Source organism: Nelusetta ayraudi, unplaced genomic scaffold (genome assembly GCF_046127955.1).
Source record: "Nelusetta ayraudi isolate G7.1 ecotype Tasmania unplaced genomic scaffold, CSIRO-AGI_Nayr_v1 ptg000057l, whole genome shotgun sequence".
In the NCBI taxonomy this organism is placed as follows: domain Eukaryota; kingdom Metazoa; phylum Chordata; class Actinopteri; order Tetraodontiformes; family Monacanthidae; genus Nelusetta; species Nelusetta ayraudi.
Window position 1 is genome coordinate 811,276 of NW_027466107.1, and position 24,947 is coordinate 836,222.

Here is a 24,947-nt window from a genome sequence, read left to right on the forward strand (position 1 = left end):
GAAGAAAACGAAAAGCGTTGACAACATAAACTTTATTTTATTTAATATAAAAAAAAAAAACTAAAAAAACACACAAAACCGTAAAAACAAAGACAGAACTCATACAGGTGCTTCATGTAAAATCTTCACAGGGACAAGAGCCGGTCTGCATCAACACCGTCCCATCACCTCATCATCATCGTCGCACTTTCAAGACTGCTGCTGCAGGGAGCGGCCAGCAGAGGCTGAGGTGAGTCAGGACGAACCGTGTCGCCTTTTAAACTCCTCCCAACTCATGATCCTGGTCATACTCCCGCCCCCCCACCTCACCTCCCCGAAAATCTCAAACTCCTCCTCAAATGCACACGCCATACACACTCACACACTTGTTCTTCTCCTTTGCTCCTTGGTCAAGTTTCTTTCCTCTCCCCCCCCCCCTCCAGTCTCCCTTCTGACCCCTCGTGTCCCTCAGCCCTCCTCCTCTGATTGGTTCCAGACGTGCCACTGAGCTCTTCTTGCCGACTCAACATTCCACAGCTGGAGACTGCGCACACACGCACACACGCACACACACTCTCTCTCTCTCTCTCTCTCTCTCTCTCTCTCTCTCTCTCTCTCTCTCTCTCTCTCTGTCTCTCACACACACACACACACACTCCCTCCTCCTGCTCCTCTTTCTTAGTCCAGCTCATGGAGCTGCAGCTCCTTCTTTTCTCTCTTTTCGCAGCAGCTCGGGGGGAGAAAAAAGATGCCAAAAGCCTCTGAGCAGAAAAGGCAGAAAAGCTCTCTGAGGCAAAAAAGCTGTGCTGCACAAAATATTCGAACATCATTGGGGGGGGAAAGGGCAGACAAAGGGACGCTTTTTCACAAGTAAATTCACTTTTAAACATTCTTTGGTGTTTACAGCACCGACACACACAGGGGAGGTTTTCCTTCGTGGTGGCAGCCGTCTTGCAAAAGCTAGAAAATTTTCAAAAAGGCCTCTAGAAAAGGGCTGACCCTGGTTCTTTTACAAACAAAGAGAAGATTGTTAGGACAAATGTTGAGTTTTAAAGTGTTCAAGTGGCCCAAACGAGAAGCCAGAAAGTGTCCAGAAAAGTTTTTTTTTTCTTTTTCTTTTTTCTGAAAGAGCTCAAGATGGCGTCCAGGCTCAGAATCCGAGAGCAGCAACCGCCGTTCAGGTATGAGGACTAGAAGCAGGCGGGTGACTAATACTTAATGAGCCCAAAGTATCGAGAGAAAACAAATCAAAAACAAAAAGTGAGGGAAAAAGTGCCGAAATGTACAGCGAAGCCACAGAGACTGAAGGTCTGATCATCTGATGACGAGCTTCAGTCCTGCAGTAGCAGACGGGGGACGGCCGCTCCGTCCAAAGACCAGCTACCCAAACTCGGAACGGAAGTTCTCCACAGAACTTCCAAATGTGCACAAATCGAGCGCTCTGACCTCGGACGCCTTGAGGTCACCGCTAATCACTGGTCCCTGTCATCATCCACACGTTTCACATTTGGACTTCGAGATCCTCCTCTTCCTCCTCCTCCTTCTCCTCCTCCTCTTCTTCTTCTGTTCTCCTCGTCCAGCAGCTGCTGCCGACGTGTCCGATCGGAGCGTCGGAGAAGTGAAGAGGGGGGCGGAGCCGGCGATAAGAACGCTCCTGCATCCTCCCGTGACAGTTCTTTACAGCTGCACAGTTAAAACGTCTCATCAACGAAATTAAAAAAAGGACATGAAGGACAAAAAAAAGCCTTAAAGAAAACAAACCCCAAAAAGATACAACTCTTTCAGCTAAATACCGTCACAGAAAAAAAATGCAATAAAGAACAAAAAATAAAAGAGAAGACAATGAATTATGTCCTGAGGAGGACAGAGAGGAATGATTTCAATACATACATTGTGTTCTTGATTGTGCTTTTCTGCAGTAAGTCTTCTAATAAGCAGTCTTCCAATTTTCAAAAAAAAAAAAAAAAGGAAAAAAAAAGGAAATTATACACCGAAGGAGAATTTGAGATGCTTTGGTACCAAGGAGGGCTCCTTTTAGAAAAAACATTCTGTTTTCCATTTAATCTTCCAGTCGATCCTTTTATGACCTTCATGACAGCTTTGTGGAAAAAAAGCATCTGTCTAGAAGACAATTGTAAAAAAAAAAAAAAAGAAAAGAAAAGAAAAAAGTTTGAAGTCTCATAAATCTGCTGCGCTCTACACAGCCCGTCCGCATTCTTAAAATCTTTTTTTGGTTTCAAAAGCGACAAAAAAAACTAACAAACTCCCCAGGACAGAAAAAACAATAAAAGCCGCCACATCATATCACTCTGCTGGGATTTTACGTCCTTTTTTTTGGGTCGCGGCTCTGCTACTCTGCCTGCTCGTTCAGCTCCATGTCCGACACCAGGATGTTCTTCTCCGTCTGCTCGCTGAGGCCGGAGTTGGTGCGGCTGTAGCGGGCACCTTCGTAGGAGCCCCGCGTGCCGACGCTCCGCCGGCGGTACAGGAAGATCAGGCCCGACACCAGCGCCACCAGGGCCAGGCCCGTCACCAGCACCACGATGAGGATGGGCAGGTGGTCACCGCCGGCTGCAAGGAGGCGGAGGAGAGCACGGAGGAGAGTCAGTGACCGTGGAACTGCCTGGCGAGAACAGGTACGGGCAAACTATGGCCCGGGGGCCACATGTGGCCCGTCAGGCTTTTTGAACCGGCCCACCAACTTGACGAAATTATATGAATAGTCAGTAAGTGATAAAATAGCTGTATTTCATCCATTTGTTCAGTGTTTCAAAGAGTCATTTCAATAAAGAGCTAAAAATCATTGGGGCTTCAAAGACATTTTGTTGTAAGTTTGCTTTTGTAATTTTCGATAGACTTTAAAGCAACATGTTTTCTACATATCAATGATACATGTTTTTCCTCCTATGAGGTGGGTCAACCCACTGTGGCCCACCAGTCAAACAGTTTGCCCACCCCTGGGCCAGAAAGTCATCAGAACCTCAGACAACAAAGTGAATGGGTGAAATGGTATTTGTAAGCGTACTGTCCCTTTAAATGTGGGTTTGTTTTTTTTTTGCACCTCCAGTTCAGGCTAGAGCACCGACCGCAGCTGCTAGAGGTGGGACTCTGTTTTGCCAGCTGAGGAAGAGAGTTTTTTTTTTTTTTTCAAAGTGTGCACGTTGCAGATAAATAAATCACCACATGCGCAGGCTGAGAACCCTGTGTGTGGCTTCATATCACTGTATTTCAAAGAGGCGTTAGCTCGTCCCTACAAAAAACAAAAAGAACACAATGAGAGCCATAATCAAACTTACATTCATCGACTAGACTTTGAATAGCTGCAAAGAGATCAAAGGACAGTTAGTATACACACACGTAACAGATTTGCTCTTATTTTGACGATGCTTTGTTCCACTGGCTGCACTCACTGCGAGCCTGCTTGCAGATGACGCCGTGCGTTCGGTTCCTGCAGGAGCCCGGCTTCCACAGGCCGCTGTTGCTCTGGATCCAGAAGCAGGAGTTGGGGGAGAGGACGGAGAAGGCCACGTCGTGCGTCTCCCAGTTGCTGTAGGTCATCTCGGCGTCCTCGCTCCACACCAGGCCTCGACCTGCAGCAGCCAGACACAGCCAGAGCCATCCAGTCAGGGTGGGGGAGGGGCGTGGGAGGAGCCACGGTGCTCGGCCGCCGACTCATCTCTTACCTCGGCTCACCGGAGCTAATTGAACTCATTAAAGTGCAGTTTGCATGAATTACACAAGAAAATTTCTGCTTCATTTACCACTCTATTGCAATTTAAAGTCAAGGTAATGAGAATGAACTTCCTGCAGTTAATGACTTTTCCTATTAATGATGATAAAAACAGGCAGAAGGAGCTCTGAGTAAAAGAAAAAAAAGAAGGTTTCATTTTCGTATTTTGCATTTTTTTTAAAGAGTCTGCTACAAAGAAAGAGAGAGAGAGAGAGAGAGAGAGAGAGAGAGAGAGAGAGAGAGAGACTGTGTGTCAATGTCTCCCGACCTTTAACGCTGATCCCCAGCCAAGCTCCGTGGGCCTGCTCTGCATAGCTCTTGATGTGCTCCCATATGAATCCGTTCTCCGTCTCATCCAAGATGGACAAAAGCTCGGCTCCGACTGACAGGGACAAGATGGAGAGAAAGGAAAAAAGACACCAGGCAGAAGTGGCGTTATAATGTGCGAGACGGATCAGGCAGGTCAGACGGATCAGGCAGGTCAGACGGATCAGGCAGGTCAGACAGATCAGGCGGTGTCAGCCGTGTCCACCTTTCTGGCAGGATGCCCGCGCTTCCTGCTGCAGCTTCACGCTCTGCAGGTTGAAGGCGTAGCAGTTGTTCCTGAAGGGCACCCAGGCCCAGTTGCCCAGCGGGCGAGGGCAGTGACCCGGGTAGGTCCAGCGGTGCACCGCAGGCCCGTCTGGAGAGGAGATTTACCGCATTTCAGTGAGAGTCCCAAAAACAAACCTCTGCTTCTCTGGCACACCCACCGCCCATTCTGCAGATGGCCGCGTCCAGTTTAGCATCGCAGGGGGTCATCGTCCACTGGCCGGAGGTGGCTATGTGGCCGCAGCCGGCCGTCTTTTTGGGCTCGTCGTCTTTCCAGTTGGAATACGTCACTTCATCTTCTCCCAGCCAAGTGAAGCTGCGGCCCTGAGGAAAGAAAAGAAATTCCAAAAGTAAGCCGCTAGTCCCGCTAGGCCCAACAAGATGCCTGGGATGCAGCAAAGATGGATGAACTCACTCCGTAGTTGTAGAGGGAGATCCAGGCGGGCCGGTGCAGGCTGTTGATCAGCAGCGTGAGGTGGGCCTGCTCGAAGGGGGTCCTCACCGAGGCCAGGCTGCCGTTCAGAGACTCGCACAGGTGCAGAGCGCCGGTCCAGTCCAGTCGCTTCTCCACTACCCGGTACGTCACTCCGCCCAGGTCCACTGGCTTGGACAGGGTGGCGGGAATCAGGGGCGGCGCCGGGGGGTATTCTGAGTCTGGATGAAGCCACGACAAGATGTTGGTTGATGTTATTGAATAAATTAAAAACAAATCATGCATCTGACACATAGAGAGGTGAAGCCCTTTAAAAAGGACTTCTGTACATCACAATAAACCTTGTGGTCTCTGACAGATGTAGCCATTGGTCTCCATCTCACAGGCCCTGGAGGCCCACATGCCCACGTTCTTCTGTGGATTCCCGTGAATCATCACCACACAGTTTCCCTGTTCATCAGACAAGTCAGTGGTGCCATCACGCAACAACAACAACAACAAATACAACAGCAGCAGTAAACTCTGAGTGACGGCTGATGCTGCCAGTACCCGGGTCTTGTTGTGGTGAGGTCCGCTGTTGTCCAGCGGCTCCCCGGGGGCCCAGTTGGTGTAGCTGAGCAGGCCGCTCGGCTTGGCCCACTGGAAATGAGCCCGCGAGTCGGAGGTCAGGCCCACCCACAGGTCCACGCTGGCGTTGTGGAGCAGGGTGGTGATGAAGGCTGCCGAAAACGGACAATGACCTGCGTCAGTGTGTCTGTGTGTGTGTGGCCACATTAACCCCCTTGTGACGTCACAAAGGGCATATTAGGAACTACACCCTCAGCCAGCTGTTGGCTTGCTGTGCTTTTGTTCCATTCTTATTGTGCAAGGTTCAGTAAAGCATCAGTTTTAGCAGGACGCTGTAAACAGAGGGCTAAACATGCAGTTGGAGAACATGAGTTGTGCAATGCTGCTTGTTTGTAGTCTGGGATGCAAAAAAAAGACAAAAACACAACCTTTAATCGATCCTATGAATTTGTCCCTAAAACTAAGAGACGCTTGTTTGCGCTAGCCGGCGCCCCCTCCACCCGGCCAGCGGTACTGGCCTGTAATTACCTTGCTCCAAGTGGTTGGACACCACCGCCAGGACGCCTCTCTGCGTCTCGCACTTGAGCTTGGCGGCGGACCAGGTGACTCGGTGGGTCTGATCAAACACTCGCAGGCACTGCAGGAAAACACCAGGCAGCGTTACACAACATGGTAGAAAAAAGATATAGCTGTGGGAAAATAGCTTGGCTTCAGCTGCACCTTGTGCTGGAAGGAGGACCACCCGTCAGGGCAGCCGGAGGGGGGGTGGGGAGTGGCCGGAGTCGGCGGGATGGTGCCCGTGACGTTGACCCTCTTGCAGATGTGCGGCAGGTCGGAGTGACACTTCTGGTCGGCCCAGTCGGCTGTGGGGAGGAAGACACCAGCTCAGTGACGACAGCTGCCCCGGACTGGCCTGGTCGGGTCTGGTCGGACCTGGTCAGGCCGGGTCAGGTCTGGTCGGGCCAGGTCGGGTCGGGTCTGGTCGGTTGTGGTCAGGCCTCGCTCAGCTCTCACCTTTGCCGGCAGACATGTAGACGCATTTGCGGTCGCGGCTGATTGGGTGCGGCCTCCCCAGGGCCCAGGACACGTAGTTGAGCACCGAGTGGTCGGACCAGCGGAAACGGCCGTCGTTCTCGAAGGTGTGGAGGCCCAGCCACCAGTTGTCACCCTCCACTTTGTTCATCTGCAGCGGTTGGAGGGGAAATCAGGCTCACACAGGCTCCTCAGAATAAAAGGATTTCATTAGAAAGTTCCCGATAAGGAATTGCGCCGCACCTTCCGCAGAGCGTCGGCCAGGAAAGCCTCTTCTTCAGCCGAGTGCACAGAGGCCAGCGAGGAGTGCAGCCAAGTGCAGATCCTCTGGGCCTGGTCCCAAGTGGTGCGGTGGTCGAAAAATTTATACTCCGCCTCCTGGAAGCCGATCCACTCTGCTGAAGTGGTGCCTGACGGAGAAAGGTGATTTATTTGAGAAAGACTTGAGGACAAAGCTCAGTAAAGAAGATGTTTCAGCTGCTTTATTTGAAGGAGAAGCTTAAGGCTGACAGAATAGAAACTGACCTTTAGAGATTTCTGGTTCCTTTTCAACGCTGCCTGAAACACACACACACACACACACACACACACACACACACACACACACACACACACACACACACACACACACACACACACACACACACACACACACACAGTCAGACTAGGCTTGAATAATAAGAACTCTGCAGGATGAAACATGATAAAGACCAAAGTGTTTTTGCACCTCTGGGGATCTTGCAGATCCAGTCCATCTCTGCGTCGCAGTGCATGGCCAGCCAGGTCATACTGCCCAGATCAGCCGCTGCACACTGCCGGATGTTGTAATAGTAGCGGGCAAAGTTCTGGTATGTCAGCTGAGGTTTAAGAAAAGCAAAAAAAGCAAGAAAAAAATACACTTTTAAAAATTAAGTTTTGTCCCTTTTTTGCGAGTACTTGGCTGCCCCCTGTGGCCACTCACGGCGAGCCCGTCGCTCCACTTCCAACTGCCATTGTCCATGGGGTTCCTCCGGTTCAGCCCAATCCAGAACCAGTGCTGCTCGTCCTCCGACTCCCTGCGGGGCCACAAGGCATTGTTAGCGTGTGCAGCAGGTTGTTGCTGCTGCTGCTGCTGCTGCTGCCGTCGACGCAGGACGCTCACCCGAATTCCTCGTGGAGGACCTGCATGACGAACTGCTCCTCCTCTGGCCCGCTGACACTCAGCAGGTTGGCACCGTGGCGCTGGCAGAAGAGGTGGGCCTGCAGCCAGCCGAGCTTCTCGTCTGAGCGGGACGAGTGGAACACCTGCACGCAGGTGGCGATGGATCAGCACAACAGAGAGAGAGAGAGAGAGAGAGAGAGAGAGAGAGAGAGAGGGAGAGAGCTGCTTGAAAACCTGCCAGCTGAAAATAAAAATAAAAAACTCAAGTGTCTCTCTGAGAGTGGCTGGAAAAATGGAGCTGGAGCCGAGTGAGGAGTCTCTTTGGGTTTGGCTCGAACAAACGAAGGCTGATCCATAAGCGTTTTTCCACTCATGATTATCCTATTACAGTTATATTTAATTTAATTTTTTTTAGTTGTTTTTTTACCTTGCCTGGCGGCTGAACCGCCCTGGATTTTTGACTGTGAAATCCAGCTCATCCGTCTTGCCAACCCCTGGCAGAGGGAGCTTATTGAATCAGCCATAAAATTTAAATGCATTCAATAAATAAGCGGTGCAATCGGCGGCTAGCCAGTTAGCGTTAGCAGTTGCCTGCTTGGCATCACTAGAGGCCTAAAGTGATAATAATCTGATTGGTCTGTTTGAATGATTTCCCGGTTTTGCTACCCTGCTTCCTGCTGGCTCTTCACCTCATGGACGCATCAAATACCAAGAACCTGCCCTCTGTGGGTCACATGACCCGTGTCTAAGGACCGCCATCTCACATCAACCAGCCCATCCCTGATCTGTGCAACTGCATAAATCCTCCTTCCGCCTCTCCAGAGATGTGATGTGGTTTGAAAATAGAGACACGGTGAAGGTGGAGGACCGCGGCCGGGACCTTGTAGCAGTAGCGCAGGTTGCTGTTGCTCTTCCAGCGGCTGGGACAGGAGCCGCTGAGGCTGGGGGTGGGCTGGGGCGCCGGCGGCTCGGGGCTCGGAGAGCCGTCGCTCTGCTTCTGCCGGCAGATGAACTTGGCCTTGGACGAGGCGCACTCCGTCACCTCCCACAGGCCGGTGGCGAAGCCCGTCGCCATGGAGACGCAGCCGCCGCCGCCGCCGCCAACTGTGGCTGAAACAGACGAGGGAGAGGAGGGGTGAGACGTAGGTGAGAGGACGGGGAGACAGAGAGGGGCGGCGCTGACGAAAACGGGTGGAAAGCGAAGGGACGACGCAGAGGAGGAGGGAGGGTTGTCACTTCTGCTTTCCCCCCAAAACTGTTCTTTACAATACATCCAAGTTCACTGAAAAAAAACAATGCACATTGAGGTCAAATGAGGTCGGTGGCTCCAGTCACGCCCACACTCGTCCAAAATTATAGGTATGATGAACTCAGAGGCTGTGATAGTCGAGCAGAAAAACTCTCCTCGGCTCGCTGTCTCAACCCTGCGGTGCTGCCATGATGAAACTGCGTTGAACAATTCACGCTGCAAACCAATTCCACGCATGAAATTTGAATCGGGGCAGACGAGCTGCTGCTGCCACTGATTCTCTGAAAGAAGACGAACTATCAGCCAAATAAATCAGGACATGAGAAAAGTTCTGAATCTGTGCGGCTGCCAGAGGGGAAAACACAACGGAGGTCAGTTCAGTTTCATCTTTGTGGGTTAAATCCCCAAAGAGAAACTTAAAGGGCCAGTGTGCAAAATGTAGTGACATCTAATGGTAAGAAAGCAGAGTGCAAGCAGTCTTCCTGCTTTCCCAAACAATTTAACAATACTGAAAAAAAATGCTATTTGTGGGTCATTCAGGTGTTCCACACCTACCCGGCTGGTCTCGGTTCCAGTTGGTGTACGAAACCTCGTCCCCGGTGAGCCAGCGGAAGGAGCCACCGCTGGCCTGGTCGTTGAGGCCGATCCAGAAGGAGTCGTCGGAACGGCCGAACACCAGGCTGTTGGCGAAGGCCTGCTCGAACCTTTTCGAGTTAAAACAAGTCCGATTGTTGTCCTTTGTTTGTTTTAAGGCTGCATCGCGTTTAAAAGAGAAAAATGTGTTGTGTCTAGTAACCTGTTGGTGATGGTGACCAGAGTGGCTCCCTGGTCCTCGCAGGACTTCTTGGCCTCGTCGTAGCCGAGCAGATCTTCTCCCACCCAGTAACACGACGGACTGTGCCACTTCCAGCCCTGAGGAGGAAGAGGAGGAGGAGGAAGAGGAGGTGCAGGGGGTCGATTGGTCATTCACCAACATACAAAAAGACGCTTAAGTCACTAAAACAACAAGGGTTTTGAGTAAAAGCCACTCTTTGGCTTTTTGGCTAATGCCCTTCAATTGACCTCAACCTTTGTTGCAAGTGTGTGATCGTATCTCCCAAGTGAGAGCAGACAGACGGCAGGCAGAGCCTCAGTAATGCTGCCTTCAACCTCTCCATCACCTTTGACAGGCGTCCAAATAAATGCAGATTTACATCCGTGCTGTATTACATGCTGTAATACTGCTGCTCTGCTTGTATTCGCATTTTAAATGCCTTCATTGAAATACCCCCACAGACGTGTGGACAAGCTGTCAAATGTTGTAGGCGTCTGGAAAAAAGATCTTAAGATTTTACGGAGTGCAAATGTCAAACAAGTAAATATGAATCCACTTATTTAAAAGTCTAATATCTGCGTATGGATGTGCAGGAAAAAAATATGTGCAAAATGGCAAAACGCAGGCGAAACGTCCAGTTTGTCCTTGAGGAACAGAGAGCAAAGGTGAAGTTGGTCACTGCAGGGAAGTCACTGCAGCGAAGTGAACCCCAAAACCCCAAGATGGAGCAACACGTCAAGGCATGCAGAAGTAACTCGTCCCTCCCTGGCCTCCATCCCTGCCTGCAGCTCGCGCTCCCTGGCTGGGGACGTGTACAGTCGGAGAGGGCAGCCAGGCAGGCAGCCAGCCAGCAGGCTGAGGGTCAAGAGAGGTGACGTCCTCCTCCAGAGCAATCTGATCTGATCTGACCTGATCGTATCTATTTATCTACCCATCCATCTATCTATGTATCTATCTATCTATCTACTGTATCTATCTATCTATCTATCTACTGTATCTATCTACTGTATCTATCTATCTATCTATCTATCTATCTATCTATCTACTGTATCTATCTATCCACTGTATCTATCTATCCATCTACTGTATCTATCTATCTATCTATCTATCTATCTACTGTATCTATCTACTGTATCTATCTATCTATCTATCTATCTACTGTATCTATCTATCTATCTATCTAATGTATCTATCTATCTATCTATCTACTGTATCTATCTATCTATCTAATGTATCTATCTATCTATCTATCTATCTACTGTATCTATCTACTGTATCTATCTATCTATCTATCTATCTACTGTATCTATCTACTGTATCTATCTACTGTATCTATCTATCTATCTACTGTATCTATCTATCCATCTATCTATCTATCTATCTATCTATCTACTGTATCTATCTACTGTATCTATCTATCTACTGTATCTATCTATCTATATATCTATCTATCTATCTATCTATCTATCTATCTATCATTTACCAAGAGCAGCTATGTTGCGACATCACTCAGTCACTGACAATGAAGTTGTTTACCAGTGGAAGAGGATCTGCATTTAAAAAATAGATAAAAACCAAGCAGCCCTGCAGTGATGACTAATTCCTCCCAGCAGTGGCTGATGTGGCTGAAGAAGTCGTCGATATTCCCGTCACTGTTGTTTCACATGTTGCGTGAAAGCGGCTCGTCTGCTCCGCACAGACGGCGGCACCGCGGGGACCCTGCCGTGCCAAACCACCACCCCCCCCGGTGCACCAGTCCCCCTCCCCCTCCCCCTACCCCTCCCACACCACATTACCACCCATGAAGCTGCTCCAAAGCCTCCGCCTGCTCCACAGCAGAAGACTCTCGACAGCGCAGAGGGATCATTGCTGAGTGTGCAACAGTTGAGATGAGTTGAATAAAATAAAGCCGCCACGGAACAGGAGGAGAGCAAAAGTGCAAACAAGCGCGATCCCCTCGCTGGGCGACACTAAAACTAACAGCAGTGGTCAGGTAGGGAGAAGTTGGGCGTCAAAGTCTCAAACGGGGTGAATTTATGATGCCACCGTGAAATCACAGACAGATGGAAAGAGAAGCGTCTAACTTGTGAGCACCAGTGGGGGGGGGCGGGTAGCAGTGATGTGAACGACCAATTGTGTCTTTTTTGTTGGGTGGGGGGATGTAGGATGCAGTGGGAAAGTGAAGCATAAAAAAAGTAAAAGCATCTTTTCCACCAGGGCAGCCACACACACACACACACACACACACACACACACACACACACACACACACAAAACCCTGTAACAACACATTTAACCCTCTGTTTACAGCCTCCTGCTGTAAAAAAAAAAAAAAAAAAAAAGGATGTTTGGAAGGGAATAAAAACAAGGAAGTCTGGGAGTGTGGCGCTAATGACTGGCAGGCTGTGTGGTCACTGACCTCGGAGAGGTATAAGAGCATTTTGTGACATCATAAAGGGCCGAATGACACCATGGCAGTGTGTTTAAGTCAGTAGCAGCAGTAGACAACGGATGAAAACACTGGTAATGTGAAGGCGTGTGTGTGTGTGTGTGGGGAGAGAGCTTTGATCGCCCCGGGATCACTGACAAACTTCTTAAGGAGTGATTTGTGTTAGAGTTGCGCGCTGAGGGCAGGCGGCTTCACCTGCCGAGAGGAGCTCTGGGGAAACGGGGTCAAGAGGTGAAGGAAAAGCGGAGATACTTAGAATAATAATTACACTCGGCTGCAGCGGTGCAGCGGTGCAGCGAGCGAAAAACTGCTGCAGGAGAATTCCGAGTTCGCTTTCTAAAATCCAGTTAACAAGGGATAACAGGAAAAGCACCAATTACGCAAAGCCTAAACAGAAAAATGTCAAGGAGAAATATTTAGCAACAACCGGCCGAGAGAAGAGGAGGGAAGAAAAAAGAAAAGAAAAGAAAAGAAAAGAAAAGAAAAGAAGAGGAGGAGGAGGAGGAGGGCAGTACTTGTTTGCAGTTCTGCTGCTGCGGCTTCCCATCAGTCTTTGTTCCCAGCTTCTTGCAGATGGAGGGCAGAGTCAGATTACAGGGGCTGTCGTCCCAGCGGCCCTCCTGCACACGCAGCCGACACACAGACACAAGAGGAGAGAGAGAGAAAACACAGCTGTTCAGCACACACACACACACACACACACACACACACACACACACACACTAAGGCTAAGGGTGTTTTGGGGTGGGGGGTCACTCACGTCCCCCCAGATGGAGACGCAGTCCTCCAGGGTGTTGCGGAAGTTGTTGGGCTCAAACGGGTGCCAGTAGGTGAAGATGACGGGCGTGTGGTCGGTCCACTGGAAGTCCATCTGCATCTCGGTGTCGTGCAGGCCGATCCAAAGCTGCTCCACGTCTGGCAGACAGATTGAAGAAAAAAACCCAATCATCCAGCAGGTTCAATAACTGAGCAGCAGAGCCACCAGCGTGACCCAAATACGAGAAGCCGACGTTCTCAGTTTCAGTTTCCGCTGGTTTTTCAGGCTGGCTCTGGAGACGTGGGCAGAAAAAAAAAAAAACGTCTGGAAGCTGCTGAATTATACCACCGGGTGAGTGGAGGGTTTTGTTGTTTTTTTTTAAGTTTTGCCAAAAGAAAAAAAAAAACGGCTCCGCTCAACTTGACGCGGGAGAAAAGAGTTGAAACAGCACTGAGGAAGATTTAAATGCATGAACTCTCGCTAAACCCGATGGTTGCCGAGGCAACGGCGCACCGCGGCCGAATGGCTTTGGAATCGTGCTCATCCATCTTGCAAATCTCCAACAGAGAGCGTTTTAAACTGGCTGTATTTCTTTATTTATTTACTTTAAAAAAAAATGGCAAAGGGACAGGGCGCTAAAAGCAAAATGGCATAAATAAAAAAAGGAAATCTGGAGGGGAAAAGGAAGAAAAGACGCTGTGAAACACAGAAGAGGGCAAACCGGGCGCTGGCATCAAAAAAGAGGCAGGAAAGTAAGTCGTAAAAATAATCTGTCCCAGTTGCTTGTGCATTAAGTTTACATCAATGGCACAACCAATCAGCTTCATTTACAGCCGCGCTGCAAGCTGTCCTGAACAAACCCCCGTCGACAACGAGGAAGAAACGCAGAGAAAACAACCCAACTGTGAGCCGGCCAGACGGCTGCTGGGGAGATTAGCAGTGAAGCTGCCGCAGCGCGGATTGTCCCTTTACAAAAGGATCCGAAAATGACATTGAAGGATTTTCATCCCCCCAATTGGACAACAGTGTTTGGCTTTTCTCCTCGACCGGCTTTGGCAAGAGTTCAGAGAAACACCAAGGAACCAATAGGAAGCCTGGAAAGCTGTCTGTGACATTCTGATTGGTTTCTCCTATTATCTTCCATGATTTGTCCTTTCGTAGCTCTGAATACAGGCTCTTAACCGGGTGGATACCTTTGTTTTGTTTTCTTACTATTTAAAAGTTAATTATATCAATTTAATCATATCCATACTCATTTATATATTATCATGTTTTGCAAAACTCTTGAGATAAATTAAAGGATTTGGAGGTTCATTTTTCTCTCTTACCTTTACAAATAAAGATAAATTATCTTTTTCTTCCACCAATTATGCACTTTGTTTGTCCTCCCCCCCCCTCCCCCCCCCCAGCACAACAGGGAGCTGGTCACCTTTCTTCAGGCTGCGCAGAATGAACTCCAGCTCGGGCAGCGTGTGGATGCTGACCAGGTTGGCCTCCATCTTCTGGCAGGTCTTCTGCGCCGTCTCCCAGTCGTACTTCTCTGAGGTCAGCTTGTAGCAGCCGGCCTGGAAGTGCTGCCAGCTCACGTCGCACTCGTACTTCTGATCATCGGCCCACGAGTCTGAGGGGGCGCAAGAGGACCAGGAAACTTGGTAAGTTATTGTAGTGCGCTTGTTATCACACACTGTACTGCACAATAATTACATCACAGGCTGTTGCCGCAGGTCAATCAATCTCGCTGGAGTTGATTTGGCTCCGTTTCCCACGTGAGTTTCCTCATGACTGATGTCCTCATTCTCACAAGGAGGAAAAATAGTCTCGCAAGTGCAGATTTTATATAAACGATGAGTGATGTTTTATTTTAACCCTGTGTGGGTGAAGAACTGTATTACAGCTTCTTCGACTTTGACTTGCAGCTCATGATTGAAGCTATTTTATTTTTAAATGCCTCCTTACATCCACCATCAACACTTGTCACTGATAAAAGAAGGAGGTTAAGCTCCAGTTAAACCCTAACAAGGTCAGACAGGGGACTGCGAGGAAGGAATTTGAATGGTCGGCAGAAATGTGTCTCTGTGTTTCTACAGCAAGAGGTGGCGCTATGGTCCCCTTTCAGTTTTTTGCAGCAGTGGACCGGTGTGCAGGCAACAGAAGAGGCTCGCTAACGGCTAACTTCCTGGTCCTTCTGCAACCTTTTCTTCCTCTGAGAACCAAGAGAGTTGAAGCCAGTAATTAATGAATGAGCATCCAGTTTGAGTCGCGCCGACACTGTGGACCAGTTGCGGGCCCACCTGTGGTGAAGGGGTCCAGGGTGGCGTTGGGTCTCTTCTTGCACACGTACGGCAGAGCGACAGAACAGTCGCGGTTCTGCCAGCGGCCGGACGACTCGGTCCTGATCACGGCGCAGTTCTCCTCCTCTGCATTCTTGGGTTGCTCTGACATTACGAGAGGTGGGGAAAAAACAAAAAAACACAGGAGAACAAGGTCAAAGGTGGAGACTCTGGCGGTCGGCTCTGAGCGGCCGTGGTTTCTACCCACTTGGACTCGGACCATCATGCTGCTAAAAATGAGCCTCTGGCGGTAAAACCGCTCGGCTCTAAAAATACAAACATGTCTGAGCTATTTTTGTGTGAGTGTGTGTGTGTTTTCACACACTCACCTGTCTCCCAGTTGAGGTACTTGAGCGGGGAGGAGTCGGCCCACTGCCAGCCTCCCTGGATGTCCAGGTCGTTGAGGCCGATCCACAGAGCAGCGCTGTAGCCCGTTAGCAAGCCTGTTGGAGCAGAGCGAGACCTTCCTGAAACACTGCAGAGTCACACTGGAAACTGACGCCACTGAGGTCTGGTTTGTTTTTTTGTTTCATTTAATTCTTTCCATTGGTTGTTATGCAAGGACAGCGTGAGTGTGTCCTGATACATAACAAAACAATAATCAACTCTGGCCACAAGTTTTGTTTGCCAAAGAAAACTTAAACTGTTTTTATTAATTTTCATTTGATTAATTTTATTTATCACTGTATTATATTGAGCTGATGAGGATGTGATAAAAATGTAATATTATAAACAACAGGGCAAATTATTGGGTGTTTCTTTAAACAATATTGTCCCCAGACTAATGCAGCGAACTGGGTAACCTAGCAAGAAAAAAATCTGATTGGTCCATCAGAAGAAGGCTTGTCCAATCAAATTCAGACGTTGACTCCCTCTTGTGGACACTTTGGAGGGGCTTTTTTTTTTTTTTTTTTTTTTTTTTTTTACCAACGATACGATATGTGAGATGAATCCAAAGGATTCAGCAAACTTTTTTTTCTCACTTTACGCAACTTCAACCAAAGTGTCACAAATATCAGGTGATGCTACAACGCCGGTGACGGCTGCTTCCTCTTGCTGTGGAGAGCTGAGACTTCACCGTTGATGTACGTCTGCTCGTGCAGCTTGGTGATGCTCAGCAGGTCGGCGCCCTGCTGCTGGCAGCTGATCCGGGCCTCACTCCACGACAGCGTCGCCTGGAAGTTAAACTGGTAGCAGCTGTCCGTCAGTGGGTCCGTGTCCCAGAAGGTCTCGCAGCCGCTGCCTGGCGATCAACGGAGAGAACGGACGTGATGCCACACGACCAGAGCGGGAGGAGCTGGCGAAATTGGTGTGGGCGGGGTCAACTCACTCTTGACGGGACAGAAGCCCCAGCGCTCGTCCGCTCCGTAGTCGAAGGTGGTGGCGCACCACAGGTGGCCGTCCTCGCGGCCGATGTTGGTGCACTTGTGGAACCACTGGCCGTCGTACAGGAAGGGGAGGTAGCAGGGCCGCCCGTGGGAGTTGCCCTGGATGGTGTAGATCTCTGGGGAGGAAGTGGAGGAGAGAGAAGCGTGACGCGAGGCTCACCGTGTGTGTGAGGCGGGAGGCATTTTCCTGCGAACCGTTCGAAAGCCCCGGTGCCTGGTGTGTGTGTGTGTGTGTGTGTGTGTGTGTGTGTGTGTGTGTGTGTGTGTGTGTGTGTGTGTGTGTGTGTGTGTGTGTGTGTGTTTCGCAGCGAGCCGCACAAGCAAACACACGGTCAAAACAGAGGATGATGTTACAGTCAAAGCTGCTGGACAGCAGCCGGGAGAGTCCACGTCCTGGATGAACACGTTTGTAACGACGATGCTCTGGTCTCAGTGTGGACTGAGGTTTTTATTTGGTCTGGTGTCAGACCGAGTCAGCACCGACCCAGAACACTGTTGCTGAGTTCTGAACAATAAGACTGGAAGTCTTGTTTCAGTTGCAACTACGAACGTGATTATTTTTCCCTTCCGATTATGTTTCCTATTCAAAGATGACCAGCTGCTGATTGGACGATACAAAGTCGAGTGGTTTAATAGTTCTGGAGCTCTAGAGTTCTGTAAACTTAGCTTATGTTTAATTAGAATCTGGCTCTAACAGCATTGAGAAATGTCTAAAAGTCTTAAAATCAACAACATCAACTTCCTGATTGATGTCAGCTGATTGAAAGACTTTCCTGTCAGCTGATCACCATAGAACTGGCCCGTATGGCTTCCCCTGACAGTGACCATTGGCCCTAAAAGTCCTGACGACAGTGGGGTCTCGGTCTCACTGTGTTTTTGCTGTTGCAACAGAAAAATCCCCAACCATCTAAAAATTCATCTGCCAAACGTTGAAAATATCCCACACATTTTATTTTCACCTGTCCAACAACTGTCTATTTCACACTGCCGCACTTTAAATAGCCCCCGGTAGGGTCACTGCTTTTTTTTCAGTCTCCGCCAGATTAAAACGCAGGACAGAAAAAGGGCAACAGACTGAATCTGCAGCGTTACCAGAACAAGGGGAGCCGGTGGAAAGTAGGGCAGACACGTTACACAGGAGAGGAAAGTTTGTTTTTTTTACAGCGCGACTTCCCTCTCTGCCCCAACGACCGGCTGTCTGGCTCAAGCCGTGGTTCTCCTCTGCTGACTAATGTCAGAGGTATTTTTTTCTTCTTCTACGCCAGCGAGTTTACCTCGCTGCAGAAGCCTTCACAAAGAAAGAGTTGGGGGAGTTGAAAAAATAGAAAAGCCAATGCACTCGACTCCCTCTCCACCAAAAAAAGGAACGGGATGAGATGAGAGAGGGGAAGGATGAAGAGGGTGAAAGGGAAATTTTCTGGTCTTGTGTTTATGGCTGAGCTGGTTTTAATTGTAGCCCTGCAGAGAGTCTTGCCGGCACCGCTGGCAAAGCCCCATATTATGGTTTGTTGATGCACAACTGCGGCGTCTGATGACGATAAGAATGTCACCGGCTGAGCTTTCAAACCAACGTAGTGACATTTTATCCCCGCACAAGTATACAAAGAATTATACGCTTGAAACATGTCGCCGATTGTCGGATTGTACAAGTGACGGCGATGTTCAGAAACCCCCTGGCGGGCAGTGAAGGTACTGCAGGTAGTGTCCGCTAGCAAGCTTAAGATACTCTTGGCGAAAGCTACAGTGCCAGTAAATTTGCAAATTTCAGTATTCACATGTTCTCCCAGACAGGCAAATGTCCCGGAATGCAGCGTTTTCACTCGGGTTCATTGGTGTGGAAGAGTAAGTAGAACTCGAGAAGAGGCGAGAGACCAGACAAAACAGGAAATGGCACAAACATTTGAGCCGAGGCACACATGAGGTTCAACTTGCTGAGCGCCATGAAATCTGCTCTTCTCTTACTGTCTAATTATGTTTACACTTTGAATGTGTTTATTTTCTGCAAACAAATGCGTTCATGGTGCCCAAACGTTGTCGTGCAAGCCAACAAATTTCCCTGCAGGGGGAAGAGAAAATCTTCTCTTCTTTACACCAATGAGCGTGATGGGTACGCTTCAAAAAGCCTGACAACAAGGTTTCAGTCAGACGATAATGTTGCTCTTATCAAATATCATCACAAAAAAGTCACTTTGAAATGAAGGCGCCACGCAACCAGGCTGTGTGAAGACAGACTCTTACCTTGGTAGGACTTGGAGCACAGGTCCTGCAGACCGCCGTGCAGAGACCAGCCCTGTTTGGATGAGGGCGGCGTGAAGGAGTAGGTGGAGTTCCACAGCAGCGGGTTGGGAAGATAGTTGTCCAGGTTGTCCAACACCTGGGCGCAGTTCCAGACCCAGCGCACCCTGGGCGGCTCCCGGTCGCAGGTGTACACGCCCAGGGGGGACTTCCCCGCCATGGAGGTGAGGTTCCCGGTGGTCACGCCCAGGCACAGCGAGGAGCCCAGGTTGAAGAGGCGGCCCCGGGTCACCGACTTCCAGCGCTGGTTGGCGTCTTTGCAGTTGCGCGCCAGGACGAGGGAGTGGTCCCGCACCCCCAGGCACCCGTGGGTGCCCTTGTGATAGAAGGCAAAGTCGTCGGAGTCCAGCGGCTCTGTGCAAAGCAGGCAGCAGGGGAAACAGACGGTCAATAACACCGATGATGTTAGCAGCTAATACAGCAGGTCAGGGCTCTGATCAATATCTCCATTAACTGCTGCAGCGGCTCGGCGGCCGGCGCTGGAGAGGCTCGTGGCCTCAGATGTCCCTGCTAACCTGCACATAATCAATCCTCAGTGGCGTGCAGATAGCAGAGTGTAGATGTCTCTGCAGGAAGTCAACTGGCTGCAGATGTGTTTGGCCTGAGTGAGGCTTCAACAGCTGGACTTCCTGCACCTGTTTCCTCTAATTTTAACCAGCAGTTGCCTGCTTGCTATACGTTTTATCATAACGATGGATTAAAAATCCATCCTGCAGATTCCTCCCTGTACTGATGCTTATGGGATGTTGCCTGCAGGGCTTTGCAGAGTAGTGATACGCATTCAAGCCTTGCAAAGACCTAGAAAAGTGCAGCTGCCAGACAGGGAGGTGCAAAACTTTGCACATTCATGCTAACGGCTGGCTAGTCGGCCAGTCTCAGTGACGGGGAATATCGGGAATAAAACCCATTGCTCTTTCCAAAAAGAAAAAAAAAAAGCACAGATTTATTTTTTCCTCCCCACTTTCCCTCTTCTTCTTTTTTTAAATAAAAAAAAAGATTTAGATTTTTTTCTCTTATGCAAACCAGAACGTCGGAATTGTTGGTGTTTGTGTGAATGTGGGAGAGGAGAGGAGTGTAGGAGTGACTCTATATTAAGGCCCTGTTTAAAATTAGTGAAGAGCAAATCTGGCCTAAACCCACACAGAGAGCCTTCTCTTCGGCGTGAGCGAGACCTGCAGCAGCATTCCTGCTCGGTGGGTCTCCAGCGAGGGGCCAGGAAGTGGGGTAGGTGGGTAGAGATCACCGGGGTATTTGGTGCAGACACTTCTGCTCCCTTCCATTCCAAGCCGCCCCGGAGCTGAAACCCTCCAAAAAACCTCCTGCGCCGCTTTTATAGACACAATGGAGTCTCGTCAAAGAGCTCCATAAAACCCCCTGTAATCTGGAGCCGCCACGCCGGCCGTCACGCCCCCTCTGCCTGAGCTGGGGACTGTGGTCAAGATTCTCAGAAGCAGAAGCTCGTCTGGTTCGGCAGTATCAAAAAAAAAAAAGAAAAGAAAGAAAGACGAAGAAAAAATAGGGCAGAGAGGCAGACGGCTCCGGTGCAGGTTTGGTGAAACTCTGTGCAATCAGACATAATCACCTCCCTGCTGCAGATCCAACAAGCTGTTAGACCTCCTCACTGCCAGCTCATTGTTTCAGGGCATATATAAATTCAACTGAGAGTGGACACAATTGCTATGAAAAATGAAAAAAAAAAAAACTTAGAAGAAAAAGTATGTTAAAATAAGAGCGAAACTGGAGGCGAACCCGCCTCCCAATGATAAAAACAGCATCTTCTGGGAGCAGATTGACTTTTCCATAACACAGCACAGCACTGGGTCGACTGCTGGTGTGGAAAGTTACTGGGGATGAAACGGGGGGGAAATATCACTACCATCCAACCTCATGTCTGATGATCAGCCGAGTTATTACTTGGACCATCAACACATTTTAACACAGAAAAAAGAAACCTTTAAAACTTTTCTCACTCCAGGTTGCCTCATTTGAAATTATTTTTTTTATGATGTCAACGAGTGTGGTGACACCTCATCATGCACAGCAAGACAGAAAAAAGCATAAGGAAGGTCCAGCGGGAAGCTTTTAAAACCAAGTGTTTTGGCTGTAAACAACTAAAAATGTACTTTTTCTCTTTGGCTCAAAATAGCTTATGTATGGATAATTAATCAAACAAGGCTTCTCTGCTTCAGTCTCGACTTGAAAACATGAAACAGTGAAACCCTGGCTGATATTTTAGGAGAAGCTTTGCGCAGCAAGTTGAACCACATAAACCACAATCAGCCCAGAAAGAATCTGCAGATGCAGGGTGTCGCCATCGCCGAGTTCACTTTCAAAACTCCCAAACCAACGACCAACAAACTGGGACCTTCTGAGCAGAAGCTTTTGAAGCCCCCTCGACAACCTGCAGTCGAATCTCCACGAAGCCGCTGAGCAAATTCAAAGTCGAGGCTTTGATTCCCGTCCGGAAGAGGACACAAGCTAATGTTTGATGTGAGGGGGTGGGGGGGGGTGGGGTGGGGGGGGGGGGGCGAGGCAGCGGGGCCGAGGGGTGGGGGGGTGGGGGGGGAGGAAAAAAAAGTGTTGGCCAATCAGGAGAGAGTGCAGAATTCCCAGATTAACTTTGAGCCTCTGAGCCCTGAGAGCGCTAAGCCACAACAGCTCTCCTGCTGTGATCTCATCCTCTTCTTTTGCCCCGTCACCCTTTCTCTTTTTTCTTTTCTTTTTTCCCCCTCCTCACGGATCAACACCAGTTTCCTCCAGGAGAAATTGGCCTGAAACACACGAAGGGGCCAAGAACAATCCTACGCCAAAAGAGGCGAACCTTCCCAGAACTTCCACCTCCTCTGCGAGGTCGTGTGCTGGATCAGCTTTGAGGACTAAAGTATAAAAAAGCAAAAAAAAACACACACACACACAGTTCCACCAAACTTCTTGAACTTTGCTAAAGTCTGACTCACCCTTTCTTCCCGAAATCTGAGAATTAGAAACATTTACTCGTTTCAATTTGATGGCCATTTCACACTGGGTCTGTTTCAAAGATCTGGATTTTTCGGAGCTTTTCTTTGTGCCAAAATCACTTTTCTCCCCCGCAAACCCTTTTCCTTTATTTTGACAGATGTTTGAGATTACGGAAACAGGTCCTGACTGGTCAGCACGCTAAAGCGGCAAACAACAAATAGAACAGGAAATTCCATCCTGCTGTGTTTGTTTCTCTGGTGTTTTATGGTAGTCGGCAGCATCCAGCCGTGAGGGAGGGAGGGAGAGAACTCTTCACCGGGCAGGAGAGGAGAGGGAGAGACAGACGGCAGCATCGCAGCTCAGGAGGTGATCGAGGAGTTAGCGAGCGAGAGGCAGCTTTGTGTAAGTCACCACACTCCCGTTTGGAAGGCCTCGTCCACTCCGGAGTGGAGGCGAGTGTGAAGGCTAGATTGTGTGACATCATCATCATCAAAAAAAAAAAGAAAAGAACAAGAACATAAAAGTTGCCACCAGAGAACACAGCCGCAGCCAAGGATAATTGTGGGAAAATAATTTGAAATCCTGCATCAGTTTAGTTTGAACAAAGGAAAATAAATGTATTTTCTGTTGCAATCCTGCAAATCTGCCGTGCCTTTCATCCGTCGCTGCTGACGAAAGGACATTAAAACCAGAGCAAAGCACAAGAGAGCCAAAGTGTTTGCAACGTTCCACCGTTTTTGCGGCTCCACAAAAGGACACGAAAGGACACTAAACTCACAGCAAAATCAGTGTCGCTCGTTCTCCGCCTTTGATCCTGCGGCGGCTCGTGTGTTTGCCCCAGAACACACAGATGAGTGACTCACAACTTTGGCAATGCGTGTATATGTGTGGGATATATGACACGTGTGCGAGTCAGTTCAAATCAGGACAGTTCAGGAGAAAACAGCTCCTCAACTTAACGTGTGGCATACAAATTAGAGACAGGAGGAAAGCAGCAACGGACCCGAAGATGCCAGAGAATGAAGCTGATGTAATCCTGCGTCACACACACACACACACAAAAGAAATCGACAATGTCGCCTCAAAAACAAGTTTGCAGCTTAAGGTTCTCTGTGGATTTAAAGCACCCAGATGCTGCACACCGTGCCAGTAAAAGTCTGCAGGTAAAAAAAAAGTTCATCTTTCACTTCTTCTGCCTGCACAGCCATTTTGGTAACGGACACCTCTCCTGGGGTTTGTGGCCACACTCTCAGTCAGGTGTTTGTTTATCTACCATTTAAAGCATCTTTTTTTTTTTCCTCTTAAAAACACCCAGGAGGTCCAGCAAAGAAACAGTTTTCAGCAGGAAGCTCAACAATGGCGTTGTAAACAGAGGGCTAAATTTGCTGCTTTCCCTCATCTACGGAGTGTTTTTTTTTTTGTTTTTTTTTTATGAATATCAGTCACGTGAGCAGTAGTTGATGTTGGGCAAAGTGGTCAGCATAGTTCAGGGGTCAGGGAGAGGGGAGGGTGGCTGTGAAGATGACTTTTTCACTTTTGAAATCACATCCTCATTTTATTTTATTTTTTGCCTTTGCTCAACCTGTGCGTGCGTAACAGTGGCGGCCAGATGGTAATCTCACTTCTAAACAAAAAACAAAACAGCAGAGCCAATCAACAGACTTGACTTTTAGAGCAGAGATCTCTGTGAAGGTTCAACCTTGGAAAGCAGTTTGTGTTGGATTTTCCCTTCTGGCAACGTGTGACGCTCTAATAGCTCCTGTGAACTGGACTGGAGTGTGTTAATTGCAGCCTGTAACAGGATGTTAAGGTCATATCTGGCCGGGGGGGGGGGGCACAACACAAGTGACGCGTCACGGATTCACACCGACAGCCTGGTCAACACGAGCCCAGTCGGGTTTTTTTTTTGTCTTTCCGTGCAAAAAAAAAAAAAAAAAAAGTGCAGAAAAATCCACAAAAAGTGCAGTTTTTAATCCCGAATTCATCTTTTTGCATGAATGGATTATCACAATGAGGGACGGCGAGCCAGCGGCGCCTTCACTCCACCCCCGGTTCTCTGCACATCTGGTTCCACTCACCGCTCTGTTCGGACTGTTGGTTCGTGGCATACCACCACTGCACCAGATTCGATCCGAATACGCGCAAAACAACAACAATGACAAATGCGCACCGGCTGCTGCTTACGTGCACATTTTCTGACAGCAAGTCAAAACAAGAGCGAGCACAACAGAACTGAGCGCATGCCAGGTTTTTTTTTTTTTTTTTTTTTTGGGGGGGGGGGGGGTCTTCTTCCCCCCCCCCCCCCTCCTCCTGACTTTTAACCTACATGGAAGAAAGAAGAAAGAAAGAAAAGAAAAAAGTTTTGGTCCTCACCCGCAGAGCAGCTCCTCAGTTCCTGACTAAAGGCGACGAATAAATATAAAGTGCAGTGATAAAGTAGCAGTTGTCCGCTGGTCCATGTTCTCCTCCACTCCTTCCTTCGCTCAGGCTGCATGCTCGCTGCAACAAACACGCTGGCCCGGAGAAAAACAAACTGAAAACAGGGAGCGACACGGGACCAAGGAAAAGGGGAGGAACAAATCAGAACCGTCGGGACGTGTGGACGTGGATCCCGGGCACGAGGCTCCGAGGTCGGACGGGCGGGCGGAGGGACGGTGCAGACCTGCAGAGTTGGACCGCCGGAAGCTCCGTCTGCCTCTCAGTCAGATGAGACTCAAATGAATGGAGCGGCGACGTCAACAATGCTCGTGTGTGCAACGGCGAGTGCGCGCGTTCCCCAACCTGAGGTTCGGGGACCTCTAGGGGACCCGGCGCGGCACTGCAAGACGGGAGAAACGTGCGACGAAGAAATGTGGAAATAAAGGTTTAAATAAATAAGTAAAAAAAAAAGTTCGAAACGAGGATTTTAAAGAATACTGAAAAAAAAAAAATCTATCTATCTATTTTAGAGACTTCTGTTGTTGTTACTTGTTATTTTGTTGTGTGTCCGGCTCACATCCTTTAGAAAATCCACACCTTGTACAACTGAGTCCTGAGTATTTTACCCTAACACACAACTACACAACTGCTACATGTGTAATTGGTCCATCGACCCCTTACGTATTGCCTCGGGAACTTTAATGTTTCTTTAACTCGTTTTAATTGGATTTTGTTCAAACTTTGCCACTGTGCCACCATGAGACACACACAAGCTTAAAAAGAAAAGAAAAGAAAAAGAAGCTCACTGCTATACTT

General features: G+C 49.0%; 1 protein-coding gene across 1 annotated transcript; it reads right to left on the reverse strand.

Moving 5' to 3' along the window:
• Window positions 1–414: 414 nt before the first annotated feature.
• On the reverse strand, window positions 415–24,436 carry mrc2 (mannose receptor, C-type 2). The gene is made up of 29 exons (XM_076038840.1): window positions 24,087–24,436; window positions 18,699–19,109; window positions 16,403–16,576; window positions 16,151–16,315; window positions 15,402–15,515; window positions 15,034–15,177; window positions 14,172–14,363; window positions 12,746–12,900; window positions 12,501–12,605; window positions 9,519–9,634; window positions 9,278–9,426; window positions 8,354–8,583; window positions 7,474–7,616; window positions 7,294–7,387; window positions 7,060–7,189; window positions 6,858–6,890; window positions 6,576–6,742; window positions 6,315–6,483; window positions 6,021–6,163; window positions 5,829–5,937; window positions 5,283–5,452; window positions 5,075–5,183; window positions 4,716–4,954; window positions 4,462–4,624; window positions 4,242–4,391; window positions 3,978–4,091; window positions 3,390–3,569; window positions 3,276–3,299; window positions 415–2,550 (listed from the first exon to the last, which is right to left on the reverse strand). Exons 1-29 carry the CDS (start codon window positions 24,205–24,207, stop codon window positions 2,330–2,332), a joined length of 4,434 nt encoding a protein of 1,477 aa, XP_075894955.1. The 5' UTR covers window positions 24,208–24,436; the 3' UTR covers window positions 415–2,329.
• Between the last annotated feature and the right edge of the window lie 511 nt (window positions 24,437–24,947).

What these genes read in the sequence shown, in the direction of transcription:
- mrc2 (XM_076038840.1), bottom strand. Translation starts at nt 24,207, where the DNA reads ATGCAGCCTGAGCGAAGGAAGGAGTGGAGGAGAACATGGACCAGCGGA. An exon ending in CCTGGACCCCTTCACCACAG is followed by an intron (nt 14,364 to 15,033) that starts GTGGGCCCGCAA and finishes GCGCCCCCTCAG; the next exon opens with ACTCGTGGGCCGATGATCAG. An exon ending in TGGCCGACGCTCTGCGGAAG is followed by an intron (nt 6,484 to 6,575) that starts GTGCGGCGCAAT and finishes CAACCGCTGCAG; the next exon opens with ATGAACAAAGTGGAGGGTGA.